The sequence below is a fragment of the Apodemus sylvaticus genome, chromosome 9 (assembly GCF_947179515.1).
Source record: "Apodemus sylvaticus chromosome 9, mApoSyl1.1, whole genome shotgun sequence".
In the NCBI taxonomy this organism is placed as follows: Eukaryota; Metazoa; Chordata; class Mammalia; order Rodentia; family Muridae; genus Apodemus; species Apodemus sylvaticus.
The window spans coordinates 55,308,360-55,330,397 of NC_067480.1; the positions used below are offsets into that span (position 1 = coordinate 55,308,360).

The 22,038-nt window shown below is 43.3% G+C and overlaps 1 protein-coding gene across 7 annotated transcripts in view; it reads right to left on the reverse strand.

Moving 5' to 3' along the window:
- Spats2l (spermatogenesis associated serine rich 2 like) overlaps positions 1 to 22,038 on the reverse strand; it is a 173,521-nt gene that overhangs the window by 88,144 nt on the left and 63,339 nt on the right. For 6 of the 7 annotated variants that reach the window (XM_052193225.1, XM_052193224.1, XM_052193226.1 and 3 more), the window contains exon 4: positions 742 to 802. In XM_052193225.1, the coding sequence (XP_052049185.1) occupies positions 742 to 802 (61 nt within the window). Of the gene's footprint in view, positions 1 to 741; positions 803 to 15,898; positions 16,060 to 22,038 lie in introns of those variants that run through there. The other variant, XM_052193229.1, reaches the window with a different exon arrangement.

Below are 22,038 nucleotides of genomic sequence, written 5' to 3' on the forward strand. Positions count from 1 at the left end.
GTATGGAAGGGATACAAAATGATGAGGAGCAAATACCCACATTCAAGTATGTGGCAGTCCAATGAGTCTGGGATACCTCTAGAGAAGGAGACATGAGTGGGGGCTGACAGAGGTTCCTGTCTAGGCTCTCATGACCGTGTGTGAATCCCTTAGTCTCTGTTGCTCCAGAGTAGGTTGGGTAGATTTATCTCCATGGGCCAGTTAGGACTCAATACTATAATGTATTTATTAATGCACAGATGGCAAGAGAGTGTTATTGACAGAAAGTCAAGTAAGCTTTCCAGACTGGTAAGGACTGTGAATGATGATCAGTTCATAACAAATGAAAAAGATGTGAGGGGGGAGGGAGAGTTCTCTGTCATGAACTCTCAAGGTTGAAGGACACCTAAAAGGCCATCTGAAACAGCCACAAGATGGCCGGAGAGGCAGTCGTACACTCAAGTTCTTAGATGCAGCCTACGTGCTATGTGAACTAAGTCACATGACTCACCTGTGCTGTTGCTCAGTTTCTGTCTCTGCATCATGAAAATTATGGTAAAAATGAGAAAATAAATGTACTATGTTTATCACACACTCCACAGATGAATGTTCTGATAAATATTATATCAGTGCAACAGACTTTCTATGTATCTCTCTCTGCAAACCATTTTTCCCTTCTTCCATTATAATTATGTTTTTGCCAGCAGGGATTACATTACCTAGTTTGCAGTTTCAGAGAGTCAACATACAGCAAGACCTTACCTTCTCTTTGACGTTCACATGAGTGTTAAGTTCAGCCATCTTCCTTCTAGGGGTATAAGACCTATAAAGAAGGAATAAAAGAAATGATTAATGTTTCAAAGATGATTTCCCATTTGTCATTTTTATGTCCTGTGGTGGTTTCAGTGAGAATGGCCCCCATAGGATCATATATCTGAATGATTGGTCCCCAGTTGGTGAACCTGTTTAAGAAGGATTCGGAGCTGTGGCCTTGTTGAAGAAGTTATATTACTAGGAATGGGATTTAAGCTTTCAAAAACCACTATCATTCCTAATTCATTCTCTCTCTCTCTCTCTCTCTGTCTCTGTCTCTGTCTCTCTCTCTGTCCCTCTATTCTGCTCCCTCTCCCTTCTTCCCTCCCTCTCTCTCCCTCTCCTCCAGCTTGTGATCACATATAAACTCCCAGATACTGCTCTCGCACCATGCCTGCCTGCTTGCCTGCTGCCATGCTTCTCACCATGACAATCATCAATTCACACCCTGAAACCATAAGCTCCCAATAAACTCTTTCTTCTATTAGTTGTCTTGGTCATGGTGTCTTAGCACAGCGACAAAGAATACCCAAGACATTCTACTTGATAAGGTAAACCATTCCATTCAGCCCTGATTGTTAGTATGATCTTAGAATGGAGAAATATTTTCCAGTTTCAACATTTGACTCAGGTGTGTTCTAAAAGCACGGGATAGTAACTCTGGAAGAAGACAATGCATATCTTTTTATCCATATTGTATTAACATGGAAAATGATACAGAGAGGCGGGAATGAACCCAAATTGTGTTTCTTATTATAAAAAGAGAAGAATGGGGGGAAGTAGTCAAAAACTGAAATTGTACCAATTTCAAATAAGCATGTGCACGGCATTCCTCATTGTACCCTCAACCCCCTTAGTTACTCTCACGAACATGTTAGGTCTTTTGAGCACAGGTGGGCAGTACTCCAGAATGAGCCATTAAAAATGGCCACACTGTCTGCATATAATACAGTATTCTTTCTTTTCCTTCTATCAGAATGTTTTTACCTTAGTGTGGCCATTGCTTTTCTGTCAACTTCATCTTAGCTCAAGTTTCTTCTTTCCTGAGAACTACAGTTGCTACCTCCCTGGCCTGCTCTCCATTGGCACATTTAGCAATATACTCCTGACAACTTCTGGGAGACATGTGTGCTCTCACCACATCTTCCAAACACCATGAATGCCCTGTCTCCAGTCTCCGTGGGCCCTGCACACTGCTCCCCATCTTTCTGCTCCTAACACCAGGTCTGCGCCATGCTGTCTGTGGAGGAGTTCCACTCTGAGGTCTGTGTCCTAACATCAGTCCATGGCAGTCTTCTTCCTCCTATTTGACCAAAATCTTTAACTATTATTGTTGAAGATGTCTCTTAAGTCTTTAATAGTTTTGATCTTTTTGAGATACAAAATAAATGAGTTAAATTCAATGACAGATTTGTCCAGAAGTTAGCATCTAGTTATTCTCTGAATATATACAGCCTGTTTGCATGACTTTTTTTGTCAATCAAGAACCAACACTTTATCTTCTTTCTGACTTTTGAAATCAAGTATCCCTACCTCCAGAGAAGACACATGTACAGCGCTGTGTGCAAAAAAATGTTTTTGATTTCTTCCATTCTCTATTAAACCTAGGTCTTAAGTAAAATATAAATTTTGATTTAATACCTTTGGGAGTTTTTGGATGAAAGCTTGACAGTATCCATTGTAGACCCTATTATCATTTCAATTATTCTCAAATAGGAATCTGTTTAGACATATTATCAAATTCTGGAAACAATCAGGCTTTATTTTTAGAACTTTCTAAAGAGTGCTGCCAACTGACATGCGCATTTGGGCATGCTAGCCAGAGGCCCTGCACCTCACTCCCAGGAAGGCAGCTCTGTGCAACAGACAACCACCCCACTGAAAAGTACCTCACACCTCTCTCGGTTGGCAAATGCTGTGTCCCCAAAGTTGGCATAAGGGAGACAGCAAATGTATTAGCTGGCAAATGAGACTTCCACTTTGTTCTGGCTTACTCCTGCCCTTGCATGGTTCCAAAAAACCTATTCTCTGGTTGTCTCTAACAATGAACAGGGAAGCTGTGCAGAGCTTTTCTGATTATAGCCATGGAAAGTGAAACCTTGCTATCCCTGCAAGACATCTACGGAGAGGGCACGTAGCAGACACCAGTTTGGTTGTCTTATCCAGATGGAAGTTCTGGCATTACATAAACATCACCGATTACCTAGCTCTTTTTGGTGTGTGATTGTGTATATATGGGAGGGATGCTAAAACGTACACACACAGAGCCACACAGGAAGTAATGATGACACCTGCTTTGGTGTCATTTGAAAGGAAAAGCCTGTAAGCCAGAGCTACAGCAGCTGGGTTTTCTGGACACCTCTAATTTTACTATTATGCATGTGTGAAACCTGTGGAAGAGGTTTTGTTTTGTTTTTGCATTTGGGCTTTAAAGTTTAGATTTGATATGTAGCATTTTCTAAAGCTGAAGAGTTATAAGCCGCAGCGGAGCCATGGAAGAGATCCCAGTGAACAGATGTTCCTAAGTTCTGAGAAAGTGGCAGCAGCACTGACGGTAAGATATGTTCACAAGATAAAGCTCATGCATGACACCAGCACACACACACACATACACACATGCACACAGAGACATGCAGGCACACATGCGCTCATAGACAGACACCCCTACTTGGCAATTTCTCTGCTCACTGACCTCACAGTACAATTCAAAAGAGGTTCTTCCTAAGTACTAATGCCAGTAGGATTAATACAGCATTGTTTTTCCATGAAAGGAAATACTGGCTACAAATGTGGGTTGGGGCTATGTAGATTTCTCAGATGTGAAGACAGGAATTGTAGGAGCTGATCTCCGCCCCAGCTCCATGTGAAGGGCTTCCCCTGCAGGTTCTTCTTTCTAGGTAGATTCTAGTGTCCCTTCCAAACCACATCTTTCTGTTGGCTGGCATATACTAGAAGGTTGGGAAACTGCCTGTATCTCCAATTATAGAAACGAATTGAAGGGCTTCAATCTAAACAGATCAAAATTTTACTTTGCCTTTAAAAATTATGACTTAAGTCATTAGCTACGAAATTGGGTTCTACTGATCAGGACAGGGGCCAGGGATACCAAGGGCCGGTGAGGGAGAACTTCTGCTTCATGCTCACTAGTGTCTGCGCCTTCCAGTTGGTGCTGGTCCTGCCTGGGTGTTCAGTAGCACATTTTGCCTCTGCAATGCTTTGTGTACCATGGGAACAGACTCATTCCTGTCCCTTGAGGATGAACTGTGTTGTGGCCCTCAGCTTTTGAGAATCTGTTTCCTGCTATGAACTGCATCTGACCAGTCAGTCTCACTTAATCTCAGCCTTGTTTACTCTAGATAGTAAAGGAACATGCCCTTCAAGAGAGACATGTTTACTGCCCTGCCTATGACAAAGGCCAGCATACAACCACCTGAAACTGCAGCTCCACAAGCTGCAGACAGAAGCCTCCTGTATTGGCGTGGCTCAGATCCTCTGGTGAGTCTTTAGAGACAAAAGGCCTTCCCAATTCCTCCAATCCATGTATGGTTATTACACCTGGTAGGGTATTACAGATCAATATGGTGAGCGATTCATTCCTTAACATTCGCTGATCACAAGACCTTCAAGTCTACAAGGCAGAGGGAACTCTGAATTCTTCAGACCCCACTTGGTTTCTAATTCTTATCAGTACCTGAAGCTGTTCTCGGAACAGACGGAGTTACGGGGGCATGTGCCCATATGGTCAATGGCGAGCGACACACAGGTTAGCCTAGGACACACATCTAATGTGTGGAAGAGGCTTCACAGTCCAGCCATGTGGATATGTACTCCATGATGCTTGCACAACAGTGAAGTCGTCTAATGGTTCTTCCTAGGCATTGCTGTTCCGAGACATAACAACCGCACTCTTCTAGTCTACGGAGCCATATCTCTCGGCCAGCACAAAGATGCCCCAAACTCTAGATGCTGTTATTCACATAGCATTTCAAAAGCTTAGTTAGTCTTAAGTTTTTTTTTCTTAAAATTATAGCTTGGATAGCAGTCATACCATTTCAAATATATTTTATCATATGTTTTAGTATCTACCCTAGACAAAAATAAAGATCAAGAAAGTTGTAAAAAACTTATTAGGCAAAGACATCAATCACAAAGGAAAGAATTCACCACTTTAATATATCATCTCTACACTCCTCCAGAGAAAAATTAATAAAACATAAATATGGTTAACACCAACCACTTCAGGCATGAAGTTCTATCAAACTGAAGTACATGCTGAGTGATGACCTCACTTAGAATGCATTAATGCCATTCTGAAACCTGCTAGCTTCCAAACAAAAGTAAACATTTTTTATGAGAAATAAATTCGAGTAGTAGGGATTCTGGCAAATCTATTTACCTCAGCATTTCTAATTGGCATAATACAATGAAGTTTCCTGGGTATGTCAGTGTGATCAATTACCTACTCCAAGTTCAAATATTTGTGTTTTTCCTGCAGTCATGGTGACAGGAAAACTTCCAAGAGTGGACTGAGATGCCTGGCTGTTCAGAATCTGCCCTGGCTCTCTGTTTCACTTTTGTTTCTCTGAAACCCAAGATGGCTCTCAGCTTCAGTTTCCTGTTCTCAGGCATTACATCACACTGAATTGGCCTTGGAGAACCGAGGAAGCCAGGAGGGAAACTGAAAACGATCTTAATGGTTTCTATTGAGGCATTTATGAACCGCTTCCCATGATTTGTAAAACCATAACAATCAGACTGTTTATCTGGGGTTATTACTAGAGTAGTAAGTTATCGTTGTAAGCTGCAGGAAGTGGACAGTAATTGTCCTAACTTCATGATGGTACAGGGCAGGGACCCTTTTGGTCTCTTGCCTAATGACCAGAATCTCCTCAACTGAGGTGTTTGGAAAAGAGAAGTTTGTGTGATCCAGAGGAACCAGGGTCGTGATTAAAACCAACTGCTCTCCAGCTCCATGTCCTATATAGCTAGTCTGGAATGTGCTAGAAATATAAAATAGTTCCAGGAATTTACAGACTTAACAGAAAAAGAATGTAAAGGGTCTCATTCATATTTTTATATTGCCCGTTTGTTGAAATAATTGAATAGATAAGTTAAGCTAAGTATAGTACCCGAGTTTTAAATCCATCCCTTTTGTTTATATATTTTCTTTAACATGTCTACTACAGAATTCAAGATCGTGTCTGTGGGCATACATTATGTTCTACTGCAGAGTGCTGTACCAAGCAGTGGTTCTTGGCGGAGGAGGGTTCCCCAAGGAACATCCTTACCACTGAGGACTTGTTAGAAATGCAAAATAGTCTGCCACATGCCACCCTGGATGACTCAGGGGCGGGGCTGAGGCAGAAGGAACATGGCAGTCAGGGTTTCAACCAGGCTCAAGGTCAGAGCCTACCCACTAAGACCAGAGACTCCATCCCACAGAAGTTCGGATGGATAAACGTTATTTCCTATGAACTGAAGGGTGGTGCTATTGCTAACATTATTAGTATCAATTAGCACACTTACAGAGAGCTCGAAATGTGTTAGGCACTCTGCTACCTCTAGACACAAGTCGGTTGGTTTTTTTATTTTTCATTTATCCCTCGTAACTGCAAGGTAGAAATTAGAACTCTTTTCATTCTATACTTGTGAGCAGTGAGCACAAAGAGACTAATGTCAAAAGCCTACAAAAAGTCGGACGACCGAGACTCAAACCGAGGCCTGATGGCTCAGCCCATAGCAACTGTGGTGGAGTTGGGGGACTCTGAACTATAGTATGGAACAGTCTTGAAGGTCCCACTTTTTGCCAAACCAATGTCCACTAGTCTCCCATAATAGTGACATCTTAAGAGATACCTGCGGTTTTTCTTAGTTGAGGGCATGCTATTACCTTTGAAAGACTGACTCATTTCATCTTCCTCCTGACATCCATTATCCGGGAGTGCCGTGCAGTATGAGTAGATAGGAAACAAGACAGGCTTGGGCAGGGGAGCTGAGGAAGCTGTACTTGTCTGTAACGGATGTCTTTCATCCTGACAGGGCCACATGTAGGCCTGGCATGTGAGCCTCAGGTCTCCAAGTGCAGAGAAAAGGTGGATGTATTCAGTGACCTTTACGGTCCTTTGTAGCTCCTGGGCACTGCAAGTCAGATGGGGACTCTCAGAGTGGCGGGAGGCTGACTGTTCACCTGAAGAAAGGGCACGGGCTTGATGTAGCCAGCTACTTCTTTCTCTATGTAGATCACCTTCCAACTAGTTCAGAGACTCACTGTCCAGTCCTCTATGCACAGTGGGGTGCTTGCATACCAACTGAGGAGGAAAATACTGATTCTTCTGTGAAGTCGAGAGTTTCTCAAATTTACTACCAGGAAGGGTGCCTGCCTGCCTGCCTGCCTGGACGTCCCTCTGGTGCTCTGGGTCTGTGTCACCTATCTGCCCTTATTAATTAGTGAGGTCTCAGATTTACATTCCATGGGTTCTTATTTCTTTTTTTTTTTTTTAGTTCTCATGCTTTTAAGATAGCACCCTGTTTCTTAGAGGAAATTCTCTTTAATTGTTAAGAACAAGGATATACAAACAATGAGGTGGCATGGTGACAGAAATATGAATTTTGTAGGGCAGTACTTACTTGGACATTTTTGCTTAATTTGGTGACAAAATAACCCTCAAGGTTGCATTTTTATTCAAAGACACTTCAATGTACTCAACCCACTGTTAGCACAGCTTCACTGAATAGCATTTTAAGGGCAAATGTCAGGAAAAAATGTTCACATTTAAAAGCTTTGGCTCAGCCTCTTTTGAAAAGCAGGGTTAGCCTTTCCTTTAGAAATGTCTCTGCCTACTAAATTCTTTGTGGGGGGAAGAAAGAAAATTGAATGTTTTATTTAAACAGGTCATTAACAGTCAATACTTATTTGAAAAGGCCTGCTTTCAGAGGCAGATAAAAGCTTCCAATCACTTAGAATATCACTTGAGAGGATCTAGGGCAGGATGTGCTGATGTGAATTTCAGACCTTTCTGGGAGAATGTCTTCGCCAATAGACAGGTGCTCATGTAGGCAGCAGGGTCCTGTGCCTCTGAGCACCCCCTGTACACAGTGTAGACAGATGCTCCTATAGAAGCAGGGTCCTGTGCCTCTGAGCACCCCTGTACACAGTGTGGACAGATGCTCCTATAGAAGCAGGGTCCTGTGTCTCTGATCACCCCCTGTACACAGTGTAGACAGATGCTCCTATAGAAGCAGGGTCCTGTGCCTCTGAGCACCCCTGTACACAGTGTAGACAGATGCTCCTATAGAAGCAGGGTCCTGTGCCTCTGAGCACCCCCTGTACACAGTGTAGACAGATGCTCCTATAGAAGCAGGGTCCTGTGCCTCTGAGCACCCCTGTACACAGTGTAGACAGATGCTCCTATAGAAGCAGGGTCCTGTGCCTCTGAGCACCCCTGTACACAGTGTAGACAGATGCTCCTATAGAAGCAGGGTTCTGTGTCTCTGAGCACCCCCTGTACACAGTGTAGACAGATGCTCCTATAGAAGCAGAGTCCTGTGCCTCTGAGCACCCCCTGTACACAGTGTAGACAGATGCTCCTATAGAAGCAGGGTCCTGTGCCTCTGAGCACCCCCTGTACACAGTGTAGACAGATGCTCCTATAGAAGCAGGGTCCTGTGCCTCTGAGCACCCCCTGTACACAGTGTAGACAGATGCTCCTATAGAAGCAGGGTCCTGTGCCTCTGAGCACCCCCTGTACACAGTGTAGACAATGCTCCTATAGAAGCAGGGTTCTGTGTCTCTGAGCACCCCCTGTACACAGTATAGACAGATGCTCCTATAGAAGCAGAGTCCTGTGCCTCTGAACACCTCCTGTACACAGTGTAGACAGATGCTCCTATAGAAGCAGGGTCCTGTGCCTTTGAGCACCCCCTGTACACAGTGTAGACAGATGTTCCTATAGAAGCAGAGTCCTGTGCCTCTGAACACCTCCTGTACACAGTGTAGACAGATGCTCCTATAGAAGCAGGGTCCTGTGCCTTTGAGCACCCCTGTACACAGTGTAGACAGATGCTCCTATAGAAGCAGGGTCCTGTGCCTCTGAACACCCCCTGTACACAGGGTAGACAGATGCTCCTACAGAAGCAGGGTCCTGTGCCTTTGAGCACCCCCTGTACACAGGGTAGACAGATGCTCCTATAGAAGCAGGGTCCTGTGCCTCTGAACAACTCCTGTACACAGTGTAGACAAGATATGACAGGACAAGTACAAAGCACCCTACATGACAGACCCACTTTGGATTTTCCCTTTTGCTAATAGTACTGGCACATACTTATGAATGAGAATTAACCATTTTTGCATAAAGTGCCAATGCATCTCTCTCCCCCTCCCCTCCCTCCCTCCCTCTGCTGAGTGCAAGTGGGAGCTACAAAGCAAAGGACAGTGGAAATAAATAGGGTGATCTCAGCTGGTACAGGCTCCGAGCTCTGTGTGTTTGTGTGTGTGTGTGTGCGCGCGCGCGCACACACACACACATACACTGCAGGTTCTATTAACATTCATCTGTGGCATGGTTTTTCTATTTAATTTAAAATATTTTGATTGCACAGGTCTTTGATGGCTGGAGAATATAAATAAATGCCTATCTCCAAAAGCGGCCTGACACTGGTTCCCATAAAGACCCACTTTCGATTGCTAGGCCTTAAAACAACCGGGCGTTTCCATAGAGATGCGGTGACCTGCACCTCGTACAAGCAGTCACTTGTCTCAGGATTTCAATTACACGTGGTTCTTTTAAGATGTAATGATGTAAACTTCAGTCATTAAAATATGCTCGGCCTCAAAGATGCCTCTAGAAAGGCCAGTGTGGGAAGCAGAGAAGGGGTTCAGAAGAGCCTCCCCACTCCATGGCAAAGCAAGCCACGGGGACTGTGTCCACATAGACCACCCAGGCTCTCTTTTCCTTCCTTCCCATTGCCCACAGAACAAATCCCAAATCCCAGAGGGCTTAAGACAAGAGCTTTACATAACTCTTTACCCCCCAGAGCCCAAAAACTTAGCACGAACTTTCCTCGAATACTAAAAAAGAAATACAGCATGCTTTCCTTCTCTCCATCATTAACTACCTAGAGGGGCAGGCCTCAGAAAGGGCAAGGTTTTACCTTAGTCTTTAAACATTCATTTAATACCAACGGTGTACCAGGTTCGTGGAGGATGCCGGGAAGGGTCAAAGGTAACCCGGAGTGAATGCTTACCATCTTCCCTGAGAATTCTCTATGCATTTCCAGGTATTAGTTCATTTTATCCTCACAACAGGCCTATGCTAGACAAAGCTGTGGCTTTGTCAACTTCCTATTATAGAAAATGAGCTGGAAAAACAGAGAGGCAAGGCCCGCACTGCCGAGCTGAGAGCTGAACTTGAATCTCTGGACCCAAAGCTCCTGTTCTCCAAAGAGCTGACAGATTCAGTGACAAAGATACTTGTCATCACACAAGCTCAGAAAAGAACTGGATGTGGGAGTGGGAGAGGACCCTGGAGTTTCAACTGCCACAGTCAAGGCTCTGCAAGGAACAACTTGGATTCCATCTGTACTAATGGTGAGGCCCACCTAGTCCGGTCACAGGTTTGTTGTTGGAGGTGGCAGGGCGAGGTGCTTTTTTAGGCTTTTTCTAGTATTCACCCCAGTATATGGCATGGCTGTTTCCCAAAGGAAACAGAAGACCCCTAACTAAACTTGGTGAACAAGTCCACAGTCCACAGCTAATTCAGGACGGCCGGCTCAGTTGTGGCTGGACAAGCTCTCAGTATAGAAGCCATTGGCTATGTAGAGCCTGTTTCAGTTTCAAAATCTCTTGTCTAACTAAGGCACAATAGTCCTTTTTCACAAATTTTCTTAATAAATATTAAAGAAGGAGAGAAATTCATGTTCTTGCTATGTCTCAGGTAGCGGCTGAATTAGAGCTTGCCTCTGAGAACCAACCCGTCCCTCTTGGTCCTGCCTCCCTTTCCCCCATCCACCCATCCATCACTCTTCCTAAGCTGTCCCAACCAACCAGCCTTGGGACACACTCACTCTCAAGGTCTCTTGGTGTTCAGCTTCCGGCTCTCAGGCATAGACTGTTCTCTGCTTCTTCAGCAGCAGACAGCCAATTCTGTCCCCATGGGCCAACTTTATCAACTTTTGTTTACAGTGACCAGTAAGTCACCGCAATAGTGAGGTGGAGCCAGGGACTGGAGTAGTGGCAGGATCTTGGGTGTGTCTGAATGGACCAGTGGCCTCAGATACCCAGGCCTGAGAGAGCCTCCTCTACTGAAGGCTTCCTTTTGTAGAGTTATCCAACGGCTCTGTCTTCGTGCCCATGCTACGAATGCCCAGCCCTTCCTTCCTCTTACCCTGGGGAAGCAGAGCTGTAAAACTGAACCTGCAACCTTTACACTGACTGTGCAGAGGCCTGGAGCCAGTTCAGGCTAGGACGGCAGTCACCATTCCAAAGGTCAGTTCTAGGTATGACTGTCTGCTAATGGCTTCTCATCTTCCCTGTGACACCAGGAATGGCTTGTTAATCAATGAGTCAACAGTTCTGGCACTGTACCCAGAAGTAATCATTTCTAAATCCTGTGTCTGAGGCTAGCGTAAGGGGCGTGGGCTGGGGTAAGCATTTGGAAGCCTCTTGTCAAGCCCATTTTTTACTTGGGTCCATTCTATTCACATTACCTGGTTTGCTGATTTGGTTTTCTTTAGAAAACTAAAATGATCTAAACAATCATCTAAATTATGAGCTAAAAATGATCTAAACTAAATGATCTAAAATGGACTCTGTAGTCTTTTTGATAAGGCTTCACTTGACCCTAGCATTACAGCCCACCAAGTTAACTACAAACAAGTAGTGGGCACAGAAAGCCACTCTCCAAGAGAGACTACTGTCACCCTGGAGAGGAGTCACACCTCTTTTCTGCTACAAAGGGCCTTATGACACAAATAAGTAATAATACTTCACCAAAACTGGACCCCAGCTCTGCTTCTGATGGATGTAGGGGGGGAACAGGTTATGATAATAATAGCTAGCAGATAGCTCATTGGGAGATAAAGCAATGGAAATAAATTCATATTTGTAAAGAGATTGCAAGAGTGTCTGGCACACAGCAAGTTCAATAAAAATACTACAAAGGAATGTAATTAGATTCTGGTGTCTGTGTGTTCACTTTCCTGGGGCCCTCATTTAACAGGTGAGATGCCAAGGCTCCTGACTGATGAGGTCATATGCTGAGCCAACGATGGCACTGGCCCTCGACAGCCAAGCTCTGGTCACATATTCCCTCGTGTGGGTCTACCTTCCCCCCTTCCACTGAGACTACCTCCTGATCCAGACGAGGGCATCCCCAGAGAGAGGAGGATGTGAGAGTTCAAGGCAAGGCGTCACTGCAGTGTGCTGCCAGCCCATGAATGTCTGCATCCCCATTGTTTCAAAAGCTTCAGTGCCAACCACACCTGTTGTGCATACATGCTCCATGGCTACCGATGTCAACAGTGCCACTCTATCCTCAGAGAACGATAAACAGATATCACGCAGAAAAAGCAAAGTCTAAGTAAAGACTGTGGGCTAAGTCAGGAACAGTCTGGAAATCACTAAATCGTCCAACTGACTTCAAGTCCTTGTATAAAGGTAGACACAAGAATGCATGAGGTTTGAGCGTCACTGCAGCTAATAAAACTCACTCGGATCACGTTTGATATGCTCAAAAATCAAGAAGCTGTATTTAAAATCTTAGGAAAAATCTTTTTCAATTTCTAACCGTAATAAAAATAGATCTGTCACCTGAGTTATTGTATAATGAGAAAATTAGAAAATACTTACAAAGTGGTACACATATATAAGACAGAGAGAGGTAGGGTCAATGAATTCCTCCTAAGAAGTCTGCTTCTTATCCTGTTTGCCTTTCGCTTGAGTGTGGAGTATACCGCCTGTCATTAGCTGGGTAAACAGAAAGACGTGGAGAAGGAAGAACTATCGCCTTATGCCACTCTTCCTTTCTGCCGAGCACTTAGTTTTCTATTTACAGTTTCTAACACTTAGACTTGGATCTCTCTTACTCTCAGACTGGGCAGTGGTAGTGCATGACTTAATCTCAGCACTTAGGAGGCTGGGGCAGAGACATGAGTTCAAGGCCAGCCTGGTCAACAAAGTGAGTCCCAGGACAGCCAAGGCTACACAGAGAAACCCTGTCTGCACAAAACAAAACAAAACAAAACAAAACAATAACAAAAAGTCTGGGCCCTCTCTTAACATGAACCTTAGAATCAACATTGTCACTCATAGTCCTAGCCACACCACAGGGGCCTCTCTATTCCCAGCATACTGTCAAACCGACACATCTCCTAGTTATTCCGAGTGTCAAGACTTAGCACGAGGACCACTGCCTCCTCTGCCTCCCTTCCTGGACTCCACTGGGCCTCCAGGAAACTCCTTCAGATTAAAAGTTATCCATTCTTTGGAATGTTAGGGGCAAAAGCCACTTCCAGCCACTCAGTGCAATCACATTTAACCACTAACGTCACCATTACATGCACCTGTAACCTCAGCACCAGTATGCATTTTTGCTGCTGTTGATGCTTCCATGCTCTTCTGGGATCATGGAAAGTTTTTCTCTCTGCCTGCCTTATTTACTTCTGCCATTTAGAGGACAAAAGCGTCGAAGCACAGTCATGTTCTCCTCTTTGTTTTGAGCTTGGGCCTCCCCTGTGGCTTAGCTTGCATTGGGAATGCTCGGCATGGGTGATGAGCTTCAGTAATAGGTGGCTTAATCCCTGCCCCCGGTCATATTTCTAAAGATTGAATGCATCAAAACTGGGTTTTGTACAGCACATCAAATATTGAACAGCTCTCTCAACTAAATAGACCATATATTACTTTCCATCAGAAGACTTCAGTTAGTTACCCAATCTACCTTAAAGCAATTCTGAGGTGTACATGTATTAGGTTTTGGTCACATGTTTGATGAAATAGATCCATCTTTCAGTTTCAATTCCATTGTACCCATTCTTGGCAGATTTTCAGAGGCGAGCAGTCAGGGGTGGTTTTTCATGAATGCTAAGAATTTCATCAACAGTTGTGAAACCTGTCCACCATGGAGCTCCTGCAAGTCTGACTACTTTTCAGATAAGGATGTGTGTTGTGTGTTGTGCAGATGTCACAACCATGATAAACTGGAATATAGCCAACCAACCACTAAACAAATCCCTCTGAAAAGATGATTTCTAGGGCTTGAGGGAGAGGTGGTTTTAATTTAGCTGGCTCTAGCCAGAAGGGCTTCGGGGAGAAGGTACCCTTTTGTATTTCCTCCAAACAGTGTCAGCACAGGTGGAAACGGTACTTTAAGAGTGCCAAAGCAAAAGCTCTTTGGCAGAAACAGTGGGTATGTCATGGGTTGAGACAGAAAGAAAGCCTCCCTGCCTCCTAGTGCCCAGGTGCCCACTGATAGATATTTATTGGTGATCTCCTGTGTGTCTCTATCAGATGCAGGTTACTCAACTGTAATGCAGTCCCACTTTAAGGCTGGCTCATGGCAGAGGGAAGACTATCAGGCAGGCAGCAAGCACTCAGATGACACAGGATGGCTGTGTCCATGGTGTTAGGTGGCATGGTTTCAACTACACGCTTGCGCCTAAGTGAAGCCCTGTTTCATTTTGTCCTGTAGCCAGCAGAGATCACGTCTCATTCCCAGTTGAGTCTCCCTTACTGCTCATCATTTTTGGTTACCAAGCTCTGAAGCCTCCTTTCCTGAAATGCTGAGTTGAAAGCTAGATTTCTTTAGATTACTGATTTCAATACGATGCGATGCCCCTGACTTCTTACTCTCCCAGTTTACCAATGTTGTGTACTTTAATCTAATCACGGATTTCTGAAATGGCATCTTTATAGCCATGTCTCACGTGTGGGAAAGCAACATGTGATATATTTCAGAGTTTGCTTGGTTTTATTTGTACCTGGACTTACAGACTGGGAGCGGTCCTACAGTAAATGTGTAATTTACCACACGCAGGCTTGACAAAGAAGTAACCAGACCCGGAAGGGACCTCCCTGCTTTGGTAAATGCTTCTCCCATGAGCACAAGAAGTATTAAATATGGGAAGTGCCTGAAATTTAATCTAGGTTTTCATCTATTTGTGAATGACTACCAACCAATCTTGGTTCCAATTTCATTTCAGGCTTTCAATGATACATGCTTAGTTAGAATGAGGCCCCTTTAAACTGGCCATTAAAAACAGAGTGGGGACCAAGGAAAGACTATAAAGATATTCAGTAAGAGCGAGATAGCTCTCACTATCACTAGGTATTTGGAAGACCCTGAAGCCATGCTTCACAATGAAAAAAACATAAATTTTGCTCTGACAGCCCCCTTCAAACCTCTTGACAATCAGTCTTTTGCTCTACAGAAACTACCGGTGTCTGACAGTCTGTCATGCCTTCACAGTACTGATTGCTATTGGCCATTTTCATTTTTATTTCCATTCACGTGTCCATTCACTAAACTTCACCCAAGCACATGCCTCTGCACCTAACTTTGGTCTTTGTGCTAGGGATACAATGATGAAAAAAAAATCAAAGCACATCTACTCCACACCACACTGAGTGATCATTTCTACTTCACCAAACCCTTACAGCGCTCTACAAGATAACGCTGTTAACTCTGTTTTATTAATGGGAACTAAGGCTTACATGTGAAAGCCATGTTCCAGAACCTGTTTTCAGAAAAGCTAGCATTAAACCTGAGAGTCACTCCCACGCTGGTGACAGTTTCATTGGTACATAGAGGTAACTGTCCAACATTAATGTAGGAGGCTCATTACAATTAAGACAGCTTAGCATTTGGAAAGCATTATGATCATAAAGGGAATGTTCTGGTTAAAAAAGACAAAAGTCAAAGAGGCAATAAAAATGTTCCCAAACTCTCAAGCTTTCTGTGAACTTTGACCTCGGATGTTCTTCCCCCTTTCTTCCTGTTGTAACTGGTATCTTTGAAAGAAAGAAAAGCTTCCCTGTGCTGACACATATTGTGTTGGGCAGGGACTGGTTAGCCACTCAAGGGAGATACTGGAAAGGGACTTGTTCACTTACAGTTTATGAAGATGAGGAACTCTTGAGTGTCTGGTGACTCCAGGATCCCAGGAGAGGCAGCATTGACCCCTCTGAAGCTTCTTCTCAGTCTTTACCTGCAAAGTCTTTGCCTTCCCATGAGGCACTGAAATATTCTCATCCTCAACTTTGCTATGCTTTATGTGAACTTCAAATGAAAACTGAAACCAAGTCCTAGCCAGCTGATACACAGGAGGCCACTCCCAGTCACCAATCACTTCCTTTATGCTGTTTGCACCTGGAAATATGAGGCAGCCGTGGAAAGAGGCCACCCACAGGCGGAGCCAAAAATGTCTCAAAAACTATGTCCTCATAGAAAACAATTTGTGACTCAACCCTCTGAAGCAAACATAAAGAAAACTGTCATCAGAGGATACAAAGCTTTTGGTCAGGCCTTTTTGCAGACAGTGGTTTGATTTGTGGTCCAACCCAACTGTCAACATTTCTAGGACTCGACTTCCTCACACATTGGTGCAGCTTCAATCTTAACTCAGGGCTGATCCTTCACTAGTTTCCCGAGAGAATAAGGCTACTGCCCACTCTTAGGGAATCCTGGAGTCAGCAAGGACCAAACAGTACCTTTCCTCTTGACCTGTAAGTGAATTCCCTCCTCCTCGGCATCCTCAGTAAGTGGCCACCGAAGCCTTACTCAGCAAATACAGCCGCAGTGGATTCCCAAGGCCACCTAGGAAGCAATGTTCTGTATAGGGGCTCTTGGTGGCAGCTGAGTTAACCACCTTGTGGCAACTTCCTAGGCAATGTCACGGGCCTTCCTTCAGATATCCTGAGGTCCCAGGACTCTTCCTAAACTCAATTAATCTTAAGTATGCTTCCTATATTCTAGTACAGAATCATTCACATAATAAAGGAGGTTGGAACTAGAAAATATAAATCCTTAAATTATTTTTAATATATTACATTTCTTCTCATCAGACCTGTAGATATTTCTTTTTAAGGGTTCACCTGTTTCTTGTTCATTCATTCCATGGCTTTACTCTTTTTATTTATATTTATATTTTATTTTATTTTGGTTTTTTTAAGATAGGGTTTCTCTGTGTAGCTCTGGCTGTCCTGGAACTCACTCTGTAGACCAGGCTGGCCTCGAACTCAGAAATCAGCCTGCCTGTGCCTCCCAAGTGCTGGGATTGAAGTCCCACCACCACCTGGTGGCTTTACTCTTTTTAAAATGCTGCTTAAATATTTAAATATTCTGAAAGGCACAATAGTGGTACTTATAGCCTGGGGGGGGTGCGTTAACCAACTCAGGGCCTGAGCAATAGGAGGGAATTCATGCCTGACAAATTTAGCCAACTACTTGTGGCTGGTAAAACCATAGCGCCTAGATGAGAACTTACTACTGCAGTATTAATATCTAAATACGTATCCTTGTGCTCACAGGAAAGTGCCTTCTCTCATCAAAGATGCTTCTTTGTGCAGCAGATGGAGATCATTATAGAAAGTCACAATTGGTCAAAATGAAGAGATCAACTAGTGGTAGGATACCCACCCCAGTTAATACATACACAGAGCGCAACCCCCACACTGACAGCCCAGGGAACATGGCAGAGGGTGGGGCAGAAGGATTGCCAGAACTAGAGGACCAGGGTATCTGCTGCAAGGTAGTGTCTTCTTAACAAAAGAAGGACCCCCAAATGGAGGTGGAGTATAAGGAAGATTATGATTAAGATATGCCGTATGAGATTCTCAAAGAATTAATTAAAATATATTATTTAAAAAACAAAGTGTATATTAAGATTGATTTCGTTGGCAATCACATGACTCAACTCCCTGGCCATAATGATCCCACAGCTTAAATATCCAAGACCTGCCCATGTCATGGGCTCCCCCTTGGCAGTTGACACTTTTGGTAATGTAAGTGCATGAGTTTATATTTGGCCCAAATTCATTTGGCATATTTTCCGAGTCTATTAAGGTTCTTCTGGGGATCAAATCTATAACTTTGCACTTTAGCTGTCCATTTCACTCTGGCCATTCACAAGCTGAAGGATGTCATTTAAGTCACTTACACCATTAAGTTGACAGCCTGGGCCTGAATCAAGTTTGCTACTTAGAAGCTGTCTAACCTTGAGGACATGAGCTGTGTGGATTTACTTCATTAGAAAATGAGGGTACAGGAGCGTCATTGGCACAGGACTAGCATGAGGACAAGGGGAGAGGACTCACAGGAAGCTAAGAACACAGGTTCAGTGACAGTCGGCTTCTGCCATTGTTTCTAATATGTTCACCATTTGCATCACTGATATAAAGGAGTCCACCTCTACAAAGGTGTCCTCTGCGGCCACACCTAATCTCGACCTGGGAGTCAGTTTGCTGCTGCTATCCATCCCATATACAGCCAGTATGGAATCCTGAGGTGTTGAGAAAATGCCCTTGATAAAAATGTGTGTGCCCCTCTCTGCCATGTTTTCTTTGTTCCTCATTTTAATCCAGTTATTTGACTGAACAGGAGAATGCCTTAGTCTTCTTTAACTTCCCCTGTGTGTCTAATGACCATCACGTTGTTTTCCAACTGCTCTCTGTCTTCACAATAATTTCTAACATCTGGATGAGATTTTATATTATCTCTCTTTGGCTCTTTCCACCCTTTAGATTTCTTTCTGAAATCCTCCCAGAAGGTACCCCTGTGACAGGCGTGCAAGGGCCACATCAGCACTTTAACAAGAGACCCCACCCATGATGAGGGCTTGGGGGAGCCTCATGTGAGCTGCTGAGAGGGCCTCAGATCCCTTACATCCTTTATTCTCCTCAGTAGTCCCTAGCAGGCAAGAATGACAGGAGCTCTAAGGAGCAGAGTGGCCTCAGTCTTCTGTCTTTCTCACCCAAAGTCTTTGTTGCTTTCTGCTTCCTTTTCTCTGCAACAATAACACAAAATCCTGTAATAAGAAACAGCATTCTAGTTCTGACTGAAACAGTAACGCTGCCACCACTAGCACCATGCATAACACACTGGATGTCACGTGTGGTCCATTTCCTGTATCTGGCTTATTTTGTCAACCTCATTTCCTCCTAGATAGTTCCTAGCCAGATTTTGAAGTTCTATTATTGTTTTAGAATTTCTTACATATCTTGGCACAGCCGGATCTCGTAGGTCTCCTGATGGTATTCTGAGGGAATCTGCTGTCTCTGTGGTATCTATTTGCCTTGCACACATCTTTAAAGGATTTACATCTTTGGTTGTGAGTTAACACAACTGTGCCATTTGTGGCCATCTTGCTGCTTCTTCTTTAAATGATCACAGTTTGAATTCTGCTCATTCAAAGAATTGTGGAATGCCAGACTCTTCGCATGCACACGAATGTGAGAGTATGGGTCACCTCTGATGACTGGGATCAGATCTCATGTTTATAGCGTCAAAGGCTCATTGTTGTTTCTTGATTGGTTTTCTATCTATATAACTTAAGGGTTTATGCTACACTTCCTGTTGCATTTTTCAAGGATTGCAAAAAACTGGTAATAAATACAGTGTTGCCATTTGAAGCTTAAAGTTCTGCAGCGGACAGGATGGGAACAAGGGCAGCTGCAAGCTGCACAGATGGATTTGTCAGGGCACAGTTGAGGAAGCTCCAGGCGGTACAGAAGGGTCTAATCTGAATATTAGGGCCTGAGTGTCTATCTCTCTCTTAGCCTCTGAAGCTCTAAGAGCCTATCTCCCGCTTCCCTGAAACACTTGGGCTATATCCATCATCTGCTTCATGGTTATCACAAAAGCTAAAAGCTAAACTGACTGTCAGACACCCAGCACGCATATATTGAATAAATGGATAAAACTTCCTCTACCAGCCAATCTCTTCTTGGTTAAAATTAGATCCAAATAGCAGCTCCCTTCATTTCCTTTCCTTTCCTAGAGATGAAAATGTCAGAGAGGCAAATTGGTATCTGGGACCCTGTTTTCATTTAAACAGGAAGAAGACTTGGAGCAGGTGTCCAGGCAACTTACGTCTTCCATTACTCTGACTTATTACCCCGGTGCCATTTTTGTATGCTATATAAAAAAGTAAATTTTCCAATGCTTCATAGGCTGAAGAGTTTAAAGTTCATTTATTCACTCAAAACCCCTTATTAAGTGTTTACTAAGCATGAAAGGTGGTTCTGGGCATGGTGATCTCATCTTCCTTTTTATTTCAACAAGTCTGTGTCCCTTGGCTTCTGTGTCCTCATCTCTCCAGGCAGGTGTCAATCACTGTTCCTCGTGAACAACCCGCTACACTTGTTCAGTGCCTTCTCTTTGGTCTATCACAAACCATCAAATGACCTTGTATTTCAATGGAGATTAGTTAAATCCAGTTTTCTTGATGTTTTCATAATGGCAATAGTTTTGCTATGTATTTCAAATATCAGACTAAGTATAGTGAATTCAGAATTCAGAGTTACTAGGAAAAGACACATTATTCCTAACTCACATCCCTCATCACCCCATCAGTTAAAAATCATTTACTTGAATAATTGAAATAAGTAACATTTTGAAAGAATATAGCCAAATTTGCAATATCATTCTGTAGATCATTGATGCTGCTATTACCTTTGAGGATCAGAGCCCTAAGTGTACATTTCTATATGTAGCATCATAGAAAGCAGCAGCCAGGCATCCTATCCTCTGTTATCCTAGCACCCAGGGGAGACAAGACCTTCAGGATTCCAGGGCAGCCTCCATTACATAGAGTTCAATGCGAGCCTGACCTACAGGAGACCTCATGTCAAAATAAAATAAAATAAAATAAAATAAAATAAAATAAAATAAAATAAAATAAAATAAAATAAAATAAAATAAAATAAAATAAAGAAAGGAATACCCTTTGCGGCTTAGGACACATAAATGTGATCATTACTTTCTTAAGTCCCTTAACCTACTTTTAGGAATTGACCTATAACCAAGTGCAAACCCCCTTCACAGGTTGCTACAGTCTCTTTTCGATATGAGATAAAGGCAAAGCTAAGCTCTCGATTCCTTGGAAGGTATAGCTCTTCACCAAGGGTTTTCTACCAAGTACCTGAGTCATCAAATCATTTTTTATTGGTTGTGATTTGATTGCAGAAAAACAATAAATCCATGTGTCTTTACTGTTTCCTTGGATGTGCTGTTAACAGAATGTGCTCTGTCTGCTCGAGGCCACAGTCTCTGACCCGGAAGTATGCTTCGCTGAGTCAGCAGGGTCAGACAGCATTTCGACTAAACAAACAGCATATCACAAAGCAATGGGGGAGGGGCCCCCGAATCACTTCTTATTAGCATAGTAGCTGTGCCAACAGAGTTTTGTCCAAAGATAAAAGCAATTCTGCAGGAGGTGACAAAAAAACATTTAATTAAATATAAACTAAGTTTTATTTGTAGTGAGTTTATTAGAACACTACTGTTTTATCTTCCAATATTATGGTTTCAAAAATACTGAGATTTTGCAGTAAGATAGCTTGTTACGGCAGCGTGTGTCTGTGTGCATTTCTGGCTAGCGAGGAGGATGAAGCAAATGGAACAGCCAAGTCCAGGAGTTCAAGGCCAGCCTGCACACACAGTGACAGCATGCTTCAAAAACGAAAGACTTTGCACTAAGATTAAAAAAAATTAATTTCAGTTAATTTTTGAATTAACTTGAATTAATTTTGAACTCTTTAATTTGTCACAACTGACACAAAATACAGGGCAAATTTTAAGACAAATTAATTATACCTTTTAAGAATTCTTGGCCAATTACGTCTTTAATTAATTATATGTAGAGTATTAATGAAACAGCTAAGTGTATTTAGTTTAGTAGTGAGAAGAACATGGTAAGATTCTGTTTCTTAGGGTAATATCTTTAGGACTGCCAGAGAGAACAAGCCCTAAAATGTGAGATTCAAATCCAGTCTTTTAGACAGAGGTGGGTGGTGGTGGTGCACGCCTTTAATCTCAGCATTTGGGAGGCAGAGGCAGGCAGATTTCTGAGTTCGAGGCCAGCCTGGTCTACAGAGTGAGTTCCAGGACAGCCAGGGTTACACAGAGAAACCTTGTCTTGGGAAAAAAGTGTGTAGACTGACAGACTCCTCTGCTCTGGAGTTAGTAGACATCATGTGTTGAGCCACTGTGACTTTACAACTGACAGTCACATGTTCGCTACTATTAAGTTAAC